The sequence below is a fragment of the Oncorhynchus clarkii genome, chromosome 11 (genome assembly GCF_045791955.1).
Source record: "Oncorhynchus clarkii lewisi isolate Uvic-CL-2024 chromosome 11, UVic_Ocla_1.0, whole genome shotgun sequence".
Lineage (NCBI taxonomy): Eukaryota > Metazoa > Chordata > Actinopteri > Salmoniformes > Salmonidae > Oncorhynchus > Oncorhynchus clarkii.
Window position 1 is genome coordinate 26,963,855 of NC_092157.1, and position 18,801 is coordinate 26,982,655.

Genomic DNA, 18,801 nt, shown 5'->3' on the forward strand with positions numbered 1-18,801 from the left:
AAATTATATCTCTTTGTAACTAGCTTTTAAAAATATATATATTTACAAATATGTCCTATCACTAGTATTGCTACTACCAGGTCTCTCGGTTGGAGGCTGGCCCTGGCTCTGCCTGGCTTGTGAGGGGAAGGCCTACTTAAGTGCTCCAAATGTGCTCATCGGGGCCAACGTCACACAGCCGTAGCCCAATCTTGCTTCAGTATGCATCCATGAGTGGCCATGCAGAAAATAACATGTCTGGTTGGAGCGAGCGTGTCAGTCTGTCTGACTGCTTTATGGTCCCTGAGTCAAAAGCAGAATGCAGTATCTTAGCGGAGCAGACTACACTATACTGGCTCATCTTTCCACATTTCTGGGTTTTCACATTGGGAATTAGCCAGGTTACCAGGCACTTATGTCAATTGACCGAATTTATTTATTTTATTTTATTTATTTTTTTTTATTTTTATTTTTTTACCTCAGCCTAGCCTGGAAGGTCCCATAATAAGCATTTTAAAATCTAACACGAGAACTGAATGAATATTCACTCAAATGTATTAGCATGACCTGGGACACAATATTAGTAGCGCAGACTGAAGGGTTTTTTAAATGCTTGTTTCCTGTTTCTGTATTCTGGGGTTTTGCTATTGGGAAGTAGCCTGGTTACTAGGTGGCGTTGTCATCTCAATTGACAGATCTACCTACCGCTGTCTATCTGTTGCATATCTGTCTCAAATTCTGAATCGAACAGGATCTGAATAAATATACATCAGACTGTATTGGAATATGTGGTAACGCTACCCAACCAACAAATGTTATGCTGCTGTAGTACCTTCGTTTAGCCACCGCTTCTTCTTTTTTTCTCTAAACATCTTTGTGCCTACTACTAGCCACGTCCAAGAATGGAAGCTTTTCTTCCTGCCTGTACTTAAGTAGGCCAAAAGGACAAGATGGACCAACACAAATGTCGTCTGTGTCCATTGAATCACCTGCTGGGTGTCGTCGAATGGTGGCGATTTCAAAATGTGGAAATATCTGAAACTTGGGCCCTGGTCAAAAGTAGTGCCCTACGAAAGATGTTAGGTGCCGATTGGGACGCATAGAGAGACTGTGCTTCTCCAGAAGTGGGTCAGACGGTCTCTTTTCCTGCTGATGCTCTGCTCTCTTCCAGAGATTCCCTGCTTTCCCTTACTCAGCTCGGTCAGCACACCTAAACCTACAGAGAAATGGCTGCTAAGGGGTCTTCCAGGAATCCGTTAAATCCAACATGATGTCGGCTTCCCATTAGTAAGCATCTATCAGTTGACCTGGAATCCAGACTGAACACTGCTCTGTGATAGAGGTTGACACGGGAACAGGACTCTGGCATGAATGGGAGTGAAAGACTACCTCAGACGCCAACCTACGTCAGTCAGCTAAATGATGATGCCGTCAACAGCGGAATTACAATGCGTTTCAGCCAAGAACCCATCACTAACCTTACGGACAAGGAAAGAGCAATGTTTTAGCTACATTTTGTTTATGGAGTTGTCTTTAACAAGGAAGGAACTGAGTACAGGGCTTGTAAAAATAAAATAAAAAACTGCTGAACTTTAGTCAAATAGCTTACCAACCAGAGAGTGGGACAAGTGGCCTGAAGCAGCATAGCTGCTCTACTCCATACAGCTTAAACACATAATTGGGCTTAATGGTAAACTAAACCCGTGCCATCTGAAGTGAAGAGTGAAATAAATCTAGATTGACTTAGCCAGTAGCCTACTGCCGATCAGTTTAAAAATATATATATGTTGTAAATGTTCATTTGTTCTCAGCTGTAGGCTACAGATTTCTGGGTGCTGTGGTCTCGGCTCTCGTCCTCCAGCCTTAATCTGTCTGCATTTAGGTCATTTAGAATACGCTGTTATCCAGAGCAACTTAAGGCCAACAGTCAGTGCATTCAACTAAAGTAGGTAAGACGACCACATCAGTCACATGTTGCATTACTGAAATGATTTCAGATGCTTCCTAAACAAACACAATAGCCTACATATTTCTGCTCGCAAAAATGAGTGTGACTGATTTTTATCAGGAAGGGACAGGAAAGTTCCGGGGTTATAGAACTGTTGTGAGATCAGTACAGGGGGAAAAGATGACAAGATGGGACAGGAATGAATTTTCACTCCCGTGTCATCCTCTACTCTGTTACTGTTTCACCGTTCTGATGCAGTTTTGTCATGAGAATGTTCAATCCCAATGATTATAACTAACAATCAATAGCTTTGACCAATCCCCGAGGTTTGTAAGACCATGGGTATAATAATAATTAGGCAAAGACGCAGCTTATGCAAAAGGTTAGTACAGTTTATTCACGAGAATGTTCTAACGTCAAAAATGCATACCCCGTCTTTACTAACAGTTTCTCACCTCCACGGGTGGAGACAGAATGTCCTGTAAGGAACACAGTAGTCCAGCTTGTCTGTCAATAGCTCCTCTTATCATTTGTTTCCCACTTGCACCCTGCTTACATACTAAAAAGGAAGAAATGGTCCTTGTTCTAATTCTGACAACTACACACATCAGATTTATAGTTTTATGATTTTAATCAATTTCATACAATTATATGGTTTCAGAGTGGAATTATTGAATCATTTATCTTTAGACATATACATTGTTTTATCAAGTTTGCACCTACTTCAAAAGAGACACTTGGAGCAGCTAGAGAACGGCTGTTCATTGCAGGTCCTGGAGGGCAGAGACACTTCTGGTTTTCATCATCCTCTCCAAATAAGGGACCAATTCATACCTGGGACACCAGGTGAATGCGGTTAATTACCAGGTAGAAACAAAAACCAGAAGTGTTTCTGCCCTCCAGGACCGGAATTGAAAATCCCTGAGCAAGAGAGGAGCCACTGTCACCAAATGCATTTGCGCCGTTGTTTACATTTTGTTGGTGGGCCAGCTCACTCTTTGGTGGTGTACGCTGCCCAATTTACAGTGTGTGGCTTTAAAGTGGGTCTGATCAGTATTGATCTAAAACAGGGATTATATTAGGGATTAGGGGGTGTGACGGCTCACCAAAACCACAGTTTGGTACATATTGCTGTTGTGTCAGAGTTGGTTTTCGGTACAGCAGGAAAGTTATTTGCCGTTCACGATGTTCAGCATTTACAATGTTCCTGGCATGGTCTGTTGTGACCGGATTGTTTTGTTGGGCCTCTGCAGTTTTCACTCTGGTGCTGCGTTTGTAACCATGTGGGAGGTGGGAATTTACCAGTTGGATTCATTCATGGGACTTAATCTCATTGAGAAAGGCAGATTTGGATAATTGTCAAGGAGCTGTGTCAGCCATGCTACAAGCACAGCTATCATGCTTGTAAACAAATTGTAGTTTATATATGTTTTGTTGCATTTAACTGCCAAAAAGACTGTTTATAGAGGCAGTTTCCTTAGTAGGTCACCATGTGGGAGAGGTGGGTGTGTGCTAGTTTGCCACTAGTCATTTATCAGTTTCATGGCCGTTCAAGTGGATTTTTCCCAGTCGTACTTGGTAAATATCCACTTCCCACTTAGTTACGAACGCACCATGACACTGCCTATTTCAGTGCCAGATGCGCGTCTAGCACGGTACATCTCCCACTGCGGGATAATGTGAATCGCTGTCACTTAAGTAACACAAGGTGCTATGGAAAAATGAATTGAAAACTTTGGCTGTGGTTTGTTTAAATGGCGCGGGTACTAACTGTTTGCTGAACTGGGTGTACGATTGAAGTTCGTAACGTGGCTCGAGCACGTTCACGAGGTGCTGAAACCACTAATGAAACCCCCCTCTTCTCAACCACAGAGTATGCGCATATCCACGGCTATAAACCAAAGACTGTATATAAAAAAAATACGAACACAGCCCACATATTGCTCCTGTTATTTCTTTGGCCCGGTCAGAATCCACTGCCAAGATCTGCTTGAATGTGGAGATGACTGTTTTCTTTCTTTGTGTTTCTGTCTTGCTCCGGTATACGGCGGGTGGGAGTGTGTGAATGTGTCAACATATTTGAGGTGTTGGCAACTGCATAGGCTATTCTCGTTGAGTGCGGCGACATACTGTTAACGTTTTATCCACTACTCTGTCCATCGCTGTTGGAAGCTGACATTTTCCCAAACTGGAGATTTTAAACAATGATGAGGAATCCTCCTAGTTTATTGAACTCGCCATCGAACAGAACTTTTTCCCGTTTGCGCCTCACAAAAGGACGGTTTGAAATGCGTCAATTATATATTACGATTTATTCAGTGAGGACCAAACCAAGCTCCTTGCACCGAACTGTTCGGTAGGAATACACGTACCGGTACACCCCTAATTAGGGATCATCTGTTGTGCTTTTAGATGATCTTTCCTCACTATTTTCTCTCTCCCTAGTCCTCAAAGCTGCGGTCACCCAAGCGTCGTTACAGTCATTGCTTCATAAGATCCTCACGGCCGGCCCGTCGGCCTTCAACATCACCACTCTTCTCTCCCAAGCAGCCCAGCTCTCCAACCAAGGTAGGACTTCTTCAGCCACACTGTTTTGTTTTGCTGCCGCCGTTGGTTTTTTTTATATCCAAAATTACTTTGGATATAACTACTTTCCTCTTTGCCACGGTTGATTTTAGTATTAAAAAATCTGTCTAAACCAGAATTGGAATGGTGGTCAAATGTGTAAGCATATCCATGCCCTCTCCCTCAAACCGCATCGATGCGTGTTTTTAGCATCTCATGTCAGTGGTTGATTTTTGTATGATTTTGCGTCAGTCTTCTTTATGCACTGTTACACTCTGCAAAGAAGACACTGTTTTCATCTACAATTCTGTCATAGTTAGTCCCTATTACTTTGAGTTGCTTTTGCCACCTGCTTACAAAATGCAGCTTTGTCGTGTAAATGGTTTTTACTAAATCATTCTCCAACCTCTCTGTTAACACCAACAGCCCAGCAGTCGAACCAGTCCCCCATGTCCTTGACATCAGACGCCTCCTCTCCCCGCTCCTACGTGTCTCCCAGGATCAGCACGCCTCAGACCAACGCTGGTCACCACAAAGCCCTGCTCAGCACGCCGCCTGTCACCTCACAAACCAAGGTACTGTCTACTCTACCCCCCCAGCCTAAGGTAGGGCCTCTTTACCCCACTGTCCCCCTGAGTGGCATGGTAGTGATTTTGTTGACTACATAACCCTGCTGGTCTGGGATGAGGAGTATTTACTCTTGGTGTTTCACAGTATCATGACCAGCTGTTCTAAGACCTACCTTGGTTGTTCAGCATTTATTACTGCTGTAGGGGTGTGTTTCTCTTTTAGATTTGTGTTTTTGTCAGTGTAATAAGCGTGTCATTGTCGAGGAACGTGTGCTGTGACAGCACTTGAGCAAGCAGCTCTTGTTTTCCGTTGTGTCTGTCTGGCAGTGTGTGTCTGCATCTTAGTCTTTAATAATGAATGTTTATCTCACTAGAGCTATTCTTATCTGGCCTCGGCTGTCTGGCTGTGTGTCGCTCGCTGGCTGGCTGGCGGTGTGTCGCTCGCTCGCTGGCTGGCTGGCGGTGTGTCGCTCACTCGCTGGCTGGCTGGCGGTATGTCGCTCGCTCGCTGGCTGGCTGGCGGTGTCGTTGGCGGTCTGTGTGTGGGTCACTGGCGGTCTGTGTCGGTCGTTGGTGTCTGTCTCTGTGTGGTCCAGGTGAACGTCCGTGGTTCTGGTGTTTCCTCTAACTCTCCTCCCCTCTGTCTCTGTGTGGTCCAGGTGAACGTCCGTGGTTCTGGTGTTTCCTCTCTAACTCTCCTCCCCTCTGTCTCTGTGTGGTCCAGGTGAACGTCCGTGGTTCTGGTGTTTCCTCTCTAACTCTCCTCCCCTCTATCTCTGTGTGGTCCAGGTGAGCAACACGCCAGTTGTGAAGCAGCAGGGATCAGCCCCCCAGCCCTCCCCCCAGCAGCCCCTCCCCAGCGACAAACTGCACGGACACGACATAGCCGCCTCCCCAAGGACCCTCCAGCGCCAAGGGTTAGCCCACATTTACATTTTAGTCATTAGCTCTTTGTGACATTGTGTTGAATATGTTTGTTTTTTTAAATGTTTTCAGTGTGAAAAATCTATAAAAATGCAATCGTAATTTAGCAGATGCTCTAATCTAGAGCGATTTACAATTGGTGTTTTCAACTAAAGGAGGTAAAACAACAATTTATCATTGCTACAAAGAGTCTTCAAGAAGCTCTTGTGTTCATTTCAGACTGATGTGAAGAGAAAGCAGAGAACCTCAGGGGGTGACGTACAATGCCACGATCATGCCTTGTAAAACACTGTTAACACATTATTTCAATATGCAGTGTTGAGGTGCCACCTGCTGGTGGGTTAATGGGCAACAAGTCTTTGATAAATCATTGCGAAGACCCTGTTGCAGGGTTCCCAAACTGGTGGACCGCGGGCCATATATTTGCCCCCAAAATGAATTCGGAATATTTTTGTTCATTAAAAAAATATATATAGAATATATTGGACCTGAGATGCAATGTCCCAAGAAGGAAGTGACCCTACCTAAATAATGCAAAAGTAAAATTGTATCTTCATTCATGAGGAGAGAGAAAGCAGGAGACAGTCCTCTAATAAAGCAGGCAGTGGACCATTTTTTTAGGTGCTGAAATGTAAAGCGCAATCAATAGGAGATGAACAGCACCTGCTGCAGGAAATATAGATAACTTGTTCCGCAAGTGGTGCCAAGCAACAGATGGAGGAAAAACTACCCCAGTCGAGTAATTCACTTCCACAATAATCTTCATTTTAATTTGACTTTACAAACAACAAGAGGGCTTAATTGGAGTGTTATTTCCTCCGAGCCAAGGCCCATATAAAATAACTTGGCCTACCTCAGCCAGTTATGTGGCTGAACAGCATCTTTCACAAGAAAATAAAAATGGCCTAATAGAAGTGGGATTTTTATATTCTTTATTAGGCATACTTACAATTGCAATTGGCAAAAAAGGTAGCATCCTACATAAAACAATCATTTAAGAAAGAAAGGTGGTTTGTAATGTCTGAATGTCTGTATCTGGAGATTCGGGATAACCCGCTTCTGTAACCACAAACAGAAAAGAGTGTCAGCATGAGACCTGAAATAGCCATGGATATCACATCATTAATAATGTTAGTAGCGGACACGATCTTGTGGATGTCTGTTGAGAGGGATGTGATTTTGATGTGCAGGCAGTCCTCGATTGACTTATGTGAAAGCCAGTTCCTGTTGTGAGTCTTGATTGTGTTCATAGAAGTTCTACACCTGCATTGCTTGCTGTTTGGGCGTTTTAGGCTGGGTTTCTGTACAGCACTTTGTGAAATAAGCTGATGTAACAAGGGCTTTTTAAATGCATTTGATTGATAAATTTGATAGAGGAAAAGGAGGACTCGCAGATTTAAGTCGAACCAAACATTGTTAGCACATAAAATACAAATGTCTTTATTGTGCTATGTTCCTCTGAGCATGCCAGGACTCGGCACTCCTGAGCACATCCCTGATTTGTCTCGATGTTTGGAATTCAATCAGCTCAGTTTGAATTGCGGCCTCATCCAGCGAGGCTATCGTTTCCTTGCCCCCTAGTACCTCTGTCTGTCGTTTCTTCAGTGTGCTGAGGCGCAGTAGCCTTCCAGAGGGCAAGTCCAAATTGAAAACTCAAGCTTTCTGGTAAAGGCCTCAAGTTTTTCCACCATGTCCTCGACTGTTTTCCCTCTTCCTTGTAAATGCAGATTTAACCCGTTTAAGTGACAGAATATGTCAGCCAAACCAGCTACATTAGAGAGGAATTCTTCAATTTCCAGAATAAGATGGTCAGTTGCTGTCATCATTTAGCTTTTTTGGACAAAATCCACAACCTGGTCATGCAGCTCACAGAATTGCTCTTGGTCTTTTCCTTTAATCAGCCAGTGCACGTTGTTGTGAAGCAGGAGATCATCGTGGGTGGCCTTCTCTGATTCTGTCAGAAGCTTGCGGAAAATACAGTGTTGTGTGCTTGATGTTGATTATTTATTATGGCTTTGTCCATCACATCTTTTAGCTCAGCGTTTAGTATGACACAGCACACTCTGATGGGTGAGACGATGCAAGCCATTCATTTGTGGGGCGATTTCCTTCAACCTGCTGAACAGGCCCATGTGTCTGCCCACCATAGCAGGAGCCCCGTCGGAGACCACAAAGTTTTCTAATGACAGGCCATGCTGCGTAAACAATGGTTCCAGCTTTGTGAATAGGATGTCCCCAGTGGTGTGCCCGTCGAGGGGAATCAAGTAGATCTTCTTTAAAGTCATTTCCATGAAAATAACAGCCAAATACACAACTGTACTACATCGGTTTTGTCAGTACTCTCATCAATAGCCAGGGGAAAATGCTCAGCCTTACTGGGCCCCTCCAGAACAATCCTATGCACATCATCCACCAGAGCATGGACACTGTGTCCGGCTGTTGACGCAGACAGGGGCACCTGTTTGACAGACGCAATTATGCAATCCACAGACTTGTCTGTAGCCAATTCCTCAAACTGTCACCATGCACGTTTTAAATAGCTCCGCGTCTGTGAAGGGCATTTTGTGTTTGGTTAGAACCCAGGACGTCTAGGAAGGCTCTTGTGACCTTCTGTTCTTATTGTCAGGCCACAAAGGAGGATTCTGCTGCCGTTTTTGTAGCTTGTAGTTAATGCTTCAATTTTTCTGCATCGGGCCTCTGTCTGGGGCGGGAAGGCCACTTTGAAAGAACCATGCTTAGATTCATAATACTGTCTGAGATCGACTTCTTTGCAAAGGTGACATTTTCATTGAATGTAAGACACACTGGCTTCGTTTTGGAGAAAGATGGTAAGATGAATACATATCTCTGTCCATTCTTCCCTGAAATTTTGATTTTCATTATCCACCTTTCTTTTGATACTTTTTGAGATCGACATGTTCTCTTGCTATAAAGCTAATTGTTCTGAACGAATGTTGACATTAACAAAAGTAGTGCGGACTACAGTAGGTTACGCAGACCTGTTTTTCCCCACCAATCAATGCACAGAGAAATAAACATAAAATAATAATTGAGTAGAGATATTGGTGATTTTATGAGCTTAAAACTTACGGCTTGAATCCCGCTAACGGGATCGATATGACAACAGCCAGTGAAAGTGCAGGGCGCCAAATTCAAAACAGAAATCTCCAAATTAAAATTCCTCAAACATACAAGTATTTTACACGATTTTAAAGATAAACTTGTTGTTAATCGCACCACCGTGTCCGATTTCAAGAAGGCTTTACGACGAAAGCACACCAAACAATTGTTAGGTCTGCACCTAGTCACAGAAAAACACAGCCATTTTTCCAGCCAGAGGAGTCGCAAAAAGCAGAAATAGAGATAAGATTAATCACTAACCTTCCATCTTCATCAGATGACACTCATAGGACTTAATGTTACACAATACATGTATGTTTTGTTCAATAAGGTTCAGATTTATATACAAAAATCTGAGTTTACATTGGCGCGTTATGTTTAGTAGTTCCAAAACATCCAGTGATTTTTGCAGAGAGCCACATAAATTTACAGAAATACTCATAATAAACATTGATAAAAGATACAACTATTATGCATGGAATTATAGATACACTTCTCCTTAATGCAACCGCTGTGTCAGATTTTAAAAAAAAGCTTTACCGAAAAAGCACACCATGCAATAATCTGAGTACAGTGCTCAGACAACAAATCAAGTCATACAGATATCTGCCATGTTGTGGAGTCAACAAAGTCAGAAATAGCATTATAAATATTCACTTACCTTTGATGATCTTCATCAGAATGCACTTCCAGGAATCTCAGTTCCACGATAAATGTTTGATTTGTTGGGTGAAGTCCATCATTTATGTCCAAATACCTCCTTTTTGTTCGCGCGTTTAGCCCTGTAATCCAAATGCTCAATGCGCGATCGCTTTGTCTTCAGAAATGCAATGGAACTCAAGCTAACTCTCACGTGAACGCGCGTGGTCAATTCATGCCTCTCTGGCAGACCTCTGACCCCTCTCATTCCCCACTACTTTACAGTAGAAGCATCAAAAAGACTGGTTCTAAAGACTGTTGACATCTAGTGGAAGCCTTAGGAAGTGCAATTTGACCCCATAGACACTGTATATTCGATAGGCAATGAGTTGAAAAACTACAAACCTCAGATTTCCCACTTCCTGGTTGGATTTTTTTCTCAGGTTTTTGCCTGCCATATGAGTTCTGTTATACTCAAACATCATTCAAACAATTTTAAGAAACTTCAGTGTTCTATCCAAATCTACTAATAATATTCATATATTAGCAACTGGGCCTGAGTAGCAGGCAGTTTACTCTGGGCACCTTATTCATCCAAGCTACTCAATACTGCCCACAGCCATAACAAGTTAATCAGATCGAAATTATGTTATGATCACTGAATTTAGTATGTACTAATCAGATGTGTTAAACATTTAGTTCAATGTGTAGTGTAGGCCTATTCATTGTGCTAATATTATATGCTAATTATGTTCTGGCCCGCCGACTATTAACTCGGGGGGGGGGGATTGGCCCGAAGCCAAACCTAGTTGTCGAACCCTGCCCTATTGGATTGTACCATCGTTTAATTCTTTAGAATCTAAGATGACAAACAGAATTGTTTCAAAATTTTTGGTTCCCTTTAGGTGCTTCCATTGTTTTTTTTAACCAGTGCAGGTTACCTTCATTCATACGAGCTGAGCCCCGTGGCACTTGTTGGGGTCGTAGAGCAAAACGGAGAGCACCATCATGTTTGTGTGAATCTCCCCTGTCCAGTTTGTTTGTAGGCCACACCGGTCAGACGCTACAGACGTTTTTCGCAGGAAGGCTATTTCCCGGGACGTCTCATGGTCTGACAGACACCGCTCTAGCTCTGCCACCTTTCACTGCATATATCTCTAGCTTAAACTGACTGATTTCTATGGGGATTTCTTTTTTTTCTTTTTTTTTCCCCTGTCACATACGTTTCCATTATGGAGTTACTTAGAACAGTTGAGCCAGCCACGTGTTTGTTTGTACATGGCACAACCAGAGAAAGCGGGAGCAGGTGTTCCAGCTGTGTATTGACAGGGGTCACGTTTAATATTGAAAGTCCAGTGTTTTTTTGCTTCAATAGAGTGATCAGGGATGTGCAACTATAGTTTTCCTTCACAGGAAATACATTAGTGCAACACATTTGACATAAAATAGCTGCAATTTCATCAGATGACAACAGAAGTGGAACGGTATACGGCTGGCAGCCACATAAGTAAATTGGCTTACAATGAAAAGCAAGGTCTTTTTGTTGTTGTTGGGGGAAAAAAACATGCATGGCCATCATATTTCTAATGTTTAGGCCTATCATAGAATGTAGCCAGCTACACTTCCTAATGTTTTACTTAAAGTTAATCTAGCATTTTACCAGAGGAAAGTAGGCTGGCTATACTGAGAAAAGTACTGGAGAAAGTGCAACTGAAGCACAAATTACTCTGCCGAGCAGAAATTACAGTAAGAATAATTTCAGATCTACAAAACGCAGCAAGATATGAATTTTTTTCCTGCGTGTATAACGCAGAATTATGCGTTAACACGACACCTAGTTTAACTTGTTATCCAAGTGGCTGAAATAATTTGACAGGGCATCATGTTAGCTTCCTGAAATGTTTGAGAAGCCAAAGCCCTTTGGATTAGTTATTTGTTCAGCTGCCAATGCTATCTTGGTTTCCTTGCGTTTTTTTTCTCCCCTCAGTTCTCGGCCAGTCTGCTCCTCCCCCCTCTTCTCCAATTAGAGCAGTCAGATCTGTTTCCCTAGCGACTCCACACAGACACAGCATGTAGACATGCTGCTGGAGAGCCAGTACTGCATGCAGCACAACTTTGTTCATTTGCACAACGTGTCATTTACATTTAGTTGTAAATGTCCAAACATACTAAACATGATATTCGGTCGCTCGTACCTATATTCACTACATGACCAAAGGTATGTGGACACCTGGTTGTCGAACATCTCATTCCAAAATCATGGGCATTAATTTGGAGTTGGTCCCCCTTTTGCTGCCATTACAGCTTCCACTCTTTTGGGAAGGCTTTGCACTAGTTGGGGACTTGCTTCCATTCAGCCACAAGCATTAATGAGGTCGGGCGATTAGGCCTGGCTCTCAGTCTGCATTCCAGTTCATCCCAAAGGTGTTCGATGGGGTTGAGGTCAGGGCTCTGTGCAGGCCAGTCAAGTTATTTTGCACCGACCTCGACAAACCATTTCTGTATGGACCTGGCTTTGTGCACGGGGCATGTCATTGTATGCTGTAGCCTTAAGATTTTCCTTCTGGAACTAAAGGGCCTAGCCCGAATCATGAAAAACAGCCCCAGACCATTATTCCTCCTCCAGCGAACTTTACAGTTGGCACTATGCATTCGGGCTGGGAGTGTTCTCCTGGCATCCGCCAAACCCAGATTAATCCGTCGCACTGCCAGGTGAAGTGTGATTCATCACTCCATAGAACGCTTTTCCACTGCTCCAGAGTCCAATGGCGGCGAGCATTAGACCTCTCCAGCCGACGCGTGGCAATATTGTGCATGGTGATCTTAGGCTTGTGTGCGGCTGCTCGGCCATGGAAACCCGTTTCATGAAGCTCCCGACGAGCAGTTATTGTGCTGAAGTTGCTTCCAGAGGCAGTTTGGAACTCGGTTCTGAGTGTTGCAACCGAGGACAGACTATTTTTGCACGCTTCAGCACTCGGCGGTCCCATTCTGTGAGCTTGGGTGGCCTACCACTTCGCGGCTGAGCCGTTGTTGCTCCTAGACATTTTCACTTCACAATAACAGCACTTACAGTTGTGCACGGGCAGCTCTAGCAGGGCAGAAATTTGACCAAATAACTTGTGGGAAAGGTGGCATCCTATGACAGTGCCACGTTGAAATTCACGCAGTAAGGCTATTCTGCTGCCAACGTTTCTCTATGAAGATTGCATGGCTGTGTGCTCGATTTAGGTGTGACTGAAATGGATGAATCCACAAATTGTAATGGTTTTTACTTTTGTATATATAGTGTATCGTACGTTAACTTTGAGCTGGATTTCCTGTTTTTGCAATTTTGTTTTTTTCCTTCTGCGTTCGTTACCATATTTAGCTAGCAGTATCTGCAAATTCGCTGTTACTTGTGCTAGTTTCCTTTATTGGTACCAACTTGTGTATTAAACCGGTAAAATAAGGGAAAGGGGGATACCTAGTCAATTGAATGCTTTCAACTGAAATGTATCCTCCGCATTTAACCCAACCCCTCTGAATCAGAGAGGTGCGGGGGGCTGCCTTAATCAACACCCACATCTTTGATGCCCTAGGAACAGTGGGTTAACTGCCTTGCTCAGGGGCAGATCAACATATATTTGACCTTGTCAGCTCAGGGATTCGATCCAGCAACCTTTCGGTTAATGTCCCAACGCCACCCCACTACCTTTGTACTTGTTGATCTTATTCTGTGGTGTTCCGTCTTGTCCGATTTGATCAGTTTGACCCTCTCCTACAGTCTCCTCTGTTACAACAACAAAGTTGGCGATAGTGTTATTACAACAGAATATAATTAACCCATAATATGCAGAATTGGACTGAACCCTCTCCTCTCGTTGCTCCTGTCATTCCACAGCAGTCAGAGGAGTCCGTCCCCAGGTCCCAACCACGCCCCCCCCAGCAGTAGCAGCAGCAGTGCCCCCACCACCACCTCCACACCCTCCAGCTCCTCCACCCGGCCAGCCTCCTGCTCCTTCACCCCAACCCTAGCGTCACACTTCAACGAGAATCTCATCAAGCATGTCCAGGGCTGGCCCGCCGACCACGCAGAGAAACAGGTAGGTTACGCATCCCAGGAATTGTATGTATGTATTAGTTTGTTTTTATTTTAACCGGTTGTCCAACTTGATAAAATACCTGTTTTTCAAGGGAGATCAGTAAAGAGCTATATATAGATTTGATTTGGATACCTGATTCATGTCGTTATTCTGACGTGAACCTACATTCATTATGCGTTGGTCAGAGTCATGGCTGTTGGTATTTGATTATGTCTTGTCATAACTTCACTGCTCTCTGCTTCGGCTATCCCAGGCGTCCAGGCTACGTGAGGAGGCCCACACCATGGGAAGCATCAACATGTCTGAAAATTGCACCGAGCTCAAAAATCTGAGATCCTTAGTTCGAGTCAGTGAAATTCAAGCGACATTGCGCGAGCAGAGGTAAGAATCCAGACCATAAGTACCATGGTAACATCGCAATATGTTAAATTATTACAAATATTTTATGTCAACTAATACATGTTTATTTTTTACTCTTTCCTCTAGGATATTATTTTTGAGACAACAAATTAAAGAACTTGAAAAGTTGAAGAATCAGAATTCCTTCATGGTCTGAGGACTTGACTTGAAGAGAGGAAAGGGGGGAGAGACCCATTGCACATGGTTGGAAGAGAGCTCTTGGTTGGGAGAACGATTGTGTTCTTGTTCTGTGCCCAGTCTTAACACTTTTGAGCTGCAGTTGGATTGGCTTTGGACCACTGGACTGGGCTTTGAGAGGGCTTGGTTAGGTGGAGAGAGTCTGAGTAGTTGATGGTTGTTGTGGAGGAGAAGAGCGGAGAGAAGGGTTAGACATGGCTTGCATCCCAAATGGCACCCTTTTCAATTTATACTGCGCTACTTTTGAACGGGGCCAACAGGACGCAATCATGGTTGGTTTTTGTGCCCTGGAGATGTAGATTTCTTGTAGATGTTATCCATGTTGTAAATATTTTGTAGATGACTGAAGCCATGGAAAGCCATGTTTATCAAAGCTTTTGACATCCAAACGAGTCAACGTTATGCCCGAGGAATCAACAGCTTCAGTTCATAGCCTTCTTCATGTTAAACGCATCCTATTCCTTATATAATGCACACTATTCCCTATCTAGTACACTACTTTTGACCGGAACCCTATGGGCCATGGTCGATAGTAGTGCACTATATAGGGAATAGGGTGCCATTTGGGACAGAGGCACTCAGTCTGCAGACTTCAAGCTTTTTTGTTAATAGATCAGTGAACCATTGCCTTGAGCATGTCTGTGACCTATGACCTGCATGGAACTGGAAGTTAGCGTTATAATAACTGAAACATAAAAAAATACCGTAACGCAAACGAAACAAACTCGCGTTTTAATTTTCTAGTTTTCTCTGCTCTTGCATAATAATAATAATAATGCTCTATGGATGAAACCCAGTCATATTTGACGAATGTATTACCCTCTGGTGGAAGTATTTAGGTTACACAAACACACACGATGTCTCTCAAATGGCACCCTTTTCCCTTTATATGCCAGTACTTTTGGCAAATGTAGTCCACTATATAGGGAATAGGGTGATGTTTGGGAGACAAGTACCCATCTCCACCATCCTCCTAAAAAGGTTAATCATGCCTGGTTGCAATGGTTCAGAGATCTGTTTGTTCACAGCTCACAGTAGCCAAACCAGTGCCTGATGGTGTGATGGGGGGGGGGGGGGGGGATATTATGAAAGAGCACAGCAATGTTGTGATGTTTTTTACATCCAGGTTAATTCCCGATGCTAGTCCCTCCCTAAACCCTGCCCCTGGCCACACCCATTACGTGCCGAAGCCCAACCCCCCTGGTCTAGCTCTTCTGAGGAGCCGCCGAGCAGTTGTCTTTCTAAAATCCTCCTGTTGGTTTTTTCTTTCTCAAACTTTCCAGCTAAGTTATTTTTGTATTTTTGGGGGGGGAGAACTGTACTTTTATTAAATGTGAGGTGGCACCATCTCGGTTCAACTAAGAGTTCATTCCTATGTACATTTGATAAGGTAATAATGGAGTTTAAGAAGAGGTTTTAACAAGTTTAAAAAGTTGCAGTGATTACTAGTATATCAGAATGTTATAAATTATTGCTACACATTTTCCTTTGCACCCTGTTGTGAATGAGTGCGAATGAGAGCTATTAAAGAAGTGGTTTGGGGGGGGCACTACCGAGGCAAGGTGTGGGGTGTGTCTGAAATGGCACCGGATTCCATTTTGTACTGCACTACCTTTGACCAGGGCCCATAAGCAAGACTAAAATGGAGAAGACAGCGATGTCATCATTTTCAAGATTCTTCAGCAGGTCCACTGGGAGCCAAATGGAGCGCCCGGTGAACTTACCTGAATGACGCAGTTGGAGCGCTCAGCATGTTCTTTGTTATGACATTGTCTCAGTCTTCTCTTTTAGTCTTCCTGCCCATAGGGACTGGTCAAAATGTAGTGTACTATATAGGGAATAGGGTACCATTAGGGACGTAGGCATGGAGATTATGATCGCTGCCCCCACACACCATGGTCAGAGGTCGGGCAGGGCAATTACAGCCAGGTCAAATGTGAAATGTACGTATTGTAATAAACATGCTAAACTCAAGCGAGCACTGGTTATTTTGTTGGAGATTTCTGTTAGGTTTTACATTGTATTATTACTATTATAACGCTAGTGCCTTGTTGAAAGTCTTAAGTCACACAGCCTCTGACATGGAAATAAATGTACCAAGTTTGTTTTCGGTTTGATCAGTAACAAAGATATTCAATAAGCATGTCATGCATCAATCTACATAGGGTTGTTTTGGCACTCCAACCCAGAATTGCATCTTTGTATATGTTGTGTTTGTTCCCCTGTTCACTCTGAGTCAGAGCGGGAACAGTGTTTCTATCCCAAATAGCACCCTATTCCCTATGTAGTGCACTACTTTTGACCGGGGTCCATAGGACTCTTGTCAAAAGTAGTGCACTATGTAGGGTATCTGGTGCCATTTGGGAACCATATGTGTCCTCAGCTGTGACATGTTTTTCTCCACTGTTCTATTATTCTAGTGAGTCTGTGATTTGAGCTGCACCAACACATTCAGTAAATATGACCACATTGCTTTGTATATTGTTTTCCTCTGAGTATATTGAATAAAATAAATAAAATATGCCTCTATAGGACCAAGATGTCTCTGTTTTGCACTTTGAATTCAGTTATTTTTGGTTAAAGTGCTTTGTGCTGACCTTGCCTGAGTGTCAGTCTGAGCTACCATGTTTACTCATTGTCATGTCAGACATGTTTGTATACAAAATAAGTGAATGCCACACAACTAGAGACTATTTGAACCCTTGCAACAAAGACCCATATGTGCATTTTTAGATAACGTATTTTGTTTCTTAGAACGCATATAGCGGTTCTTGTCATTGTGGCCGTTTGAATAGTCCTTTTATGTTGATGTGAATATGTGGACTGCTGCCATTAGGAAGCTGGAAATGCCTGCCTGTCCCCTCTCCCCACTCATGCTTATCTTCTAGTTGTCCTGCTTTACCCAATGAAACTCAATTTAATATTCCTGTTTTCCTTCCCTTTACCCAGTTCCTACTCTAGATTTCTCTCCTCTGCAGGACAAGGAACCCTCTTAAAATCAGTAGGTCTACTGTGAAGGGCTCCAGTTAATGTCACTGAATACAAGGAGTATGGAGACTGCAAATGCATCCATATTATTTTACCCCCTTTTTTCTCCCCAATTTCGTGGTATCCAATTGTCTTGTCGCTACAACCCCCGTATGGACTCGGGAGAGACGAAGGTCGAGAGCCAAGCGTCCTCCGAAACAACCCAACCAAGCCGCACTGCTTCTTAACACAGCGCGCATCCAGCGTGTCAGAGGAAAGACCGTGCCCCTAGCGACCTGGTCAGTGTGCACTGCGCCCCGCCCGCCACAGGAGTCGCTAGTGCGCGATGAGACAAGGATATCCCTACCGGCCTAACCCGTGCGACGCTAGGCCAATTGTGCGTCGCCCCTTGGACCTCCCAGTCGCGACCGGCTGCGAACCCAGAGTCTGGTGGCACAGCTGGAACAGAACACACACCACACCAATGTTTCACACATGAAACCAGAGGAATGCCAAGTAGATTTGAACCTTGAGTTTGTCTTGGCTACAGTAGTGTCACTGATTCTACTCATCGCTAGATGGCGCTGTTGTCTTTCCCATATGATTGCACACAACAAAGAACCAGGTAGGTTTGCGCAATGTAATTATTGTACGTTTCCTTAATTTATGACGCTTGTACACTATATCAAATAATTAATCTAGCACTCTTTGCATTTTACACTCTGTTGCCAAACTTTGTAATAATTTATCTCACCAGAACTACAAGATCACTGGACAGTAGACCGCAGTGCTGAAATGAAGCAACAGCAGCTGTGAAATGTGTAATTTGGAGACTACAGGCTACTAAATGCAGTAATTTTCTTGTCAAGGTATGGATCCTTCTTGAAGATTAAACCACTTTGGTAAAATGTCTGGCTGGCTTAATCACATTTTTTATCTAAAAAAATCAAAGCCTGATGAAACCTGCCTCTGACAAGGTGGGAAGCTGATAACATCTTAGAATGGAAAAACATTGACAGTCAGTTCCTGTCGGTGACGTTATTTAGCCTAGTTGTTGTCTGAGTAGTCCTGCAGTACTTAAACTTATAGGAAAAATTAACTTTAGAATTTAAAAATACCAAATGTAAAGGTAATAAAAGTGGCTTTCATACAGTAGGCTTGCATAAACTCAGCAAAAATAGATATGTCCCTTTTTCAGGACCCTGTCTTTCAAAGATAATTAGTAAAAATCCAAATAACTTCAGATCTTCATTGTAAAGGGTTTAAACACTGTTTCCCATGCTTGTTCAATGAACCATAAACAATTAATCAACATGGACCTGTGGAACGGTCGTTCAGACAGAAAACAGCTGACAGACGGTAAGCAATTAAGGTCACAGTAACTTAGGACACAGTAGAGGCCTTTCTACTG

At 43.3% G+C, this 18,801-nt stretch overlaps 1 protein-coding gene across 1 annotated transcript in view; it reads left to right on the forward strand.

Moving 5' to 3' along the window:
- LOC139420416 (WW domain-containing adapter protein with coiled-coil-like) overlaps positions 1-16,958 on the forward strand; it is a 43,009-nt gene extending 26,051 nt beyond the window's left edge. Inside the window, exons 8-13 of the mRNA XM_071170497.1 lie at positions 4,373-4,495; positions 4,919-5,067; positions 5,851-5,978; positions 13,625-13,826; positions 14,080-14,207; positions 14,313-16,958. Coding sequence (XP_071026598.1) covers positions 4,373-4,495; positions 4,919-5,067; positions 5,851-5,978; positions 13,625-13,826; positions 14,080-14,207; positions 14,313-14,382 — 800 coding nt within the window. The 3' untranslated portion in view covers positions 14,383-16,958. The remainder of the gene's footprint in view (positions 1-4,372; positions 4,496-4,918; positions 5,068-5,850; positions 5,979-13,624; positions 13,827-14,079; positions 14,208-14,312) is intronic.
- The last annotated feature ends 1,843 nt before the right edge of the window (positions 16,959-18,801 follow it).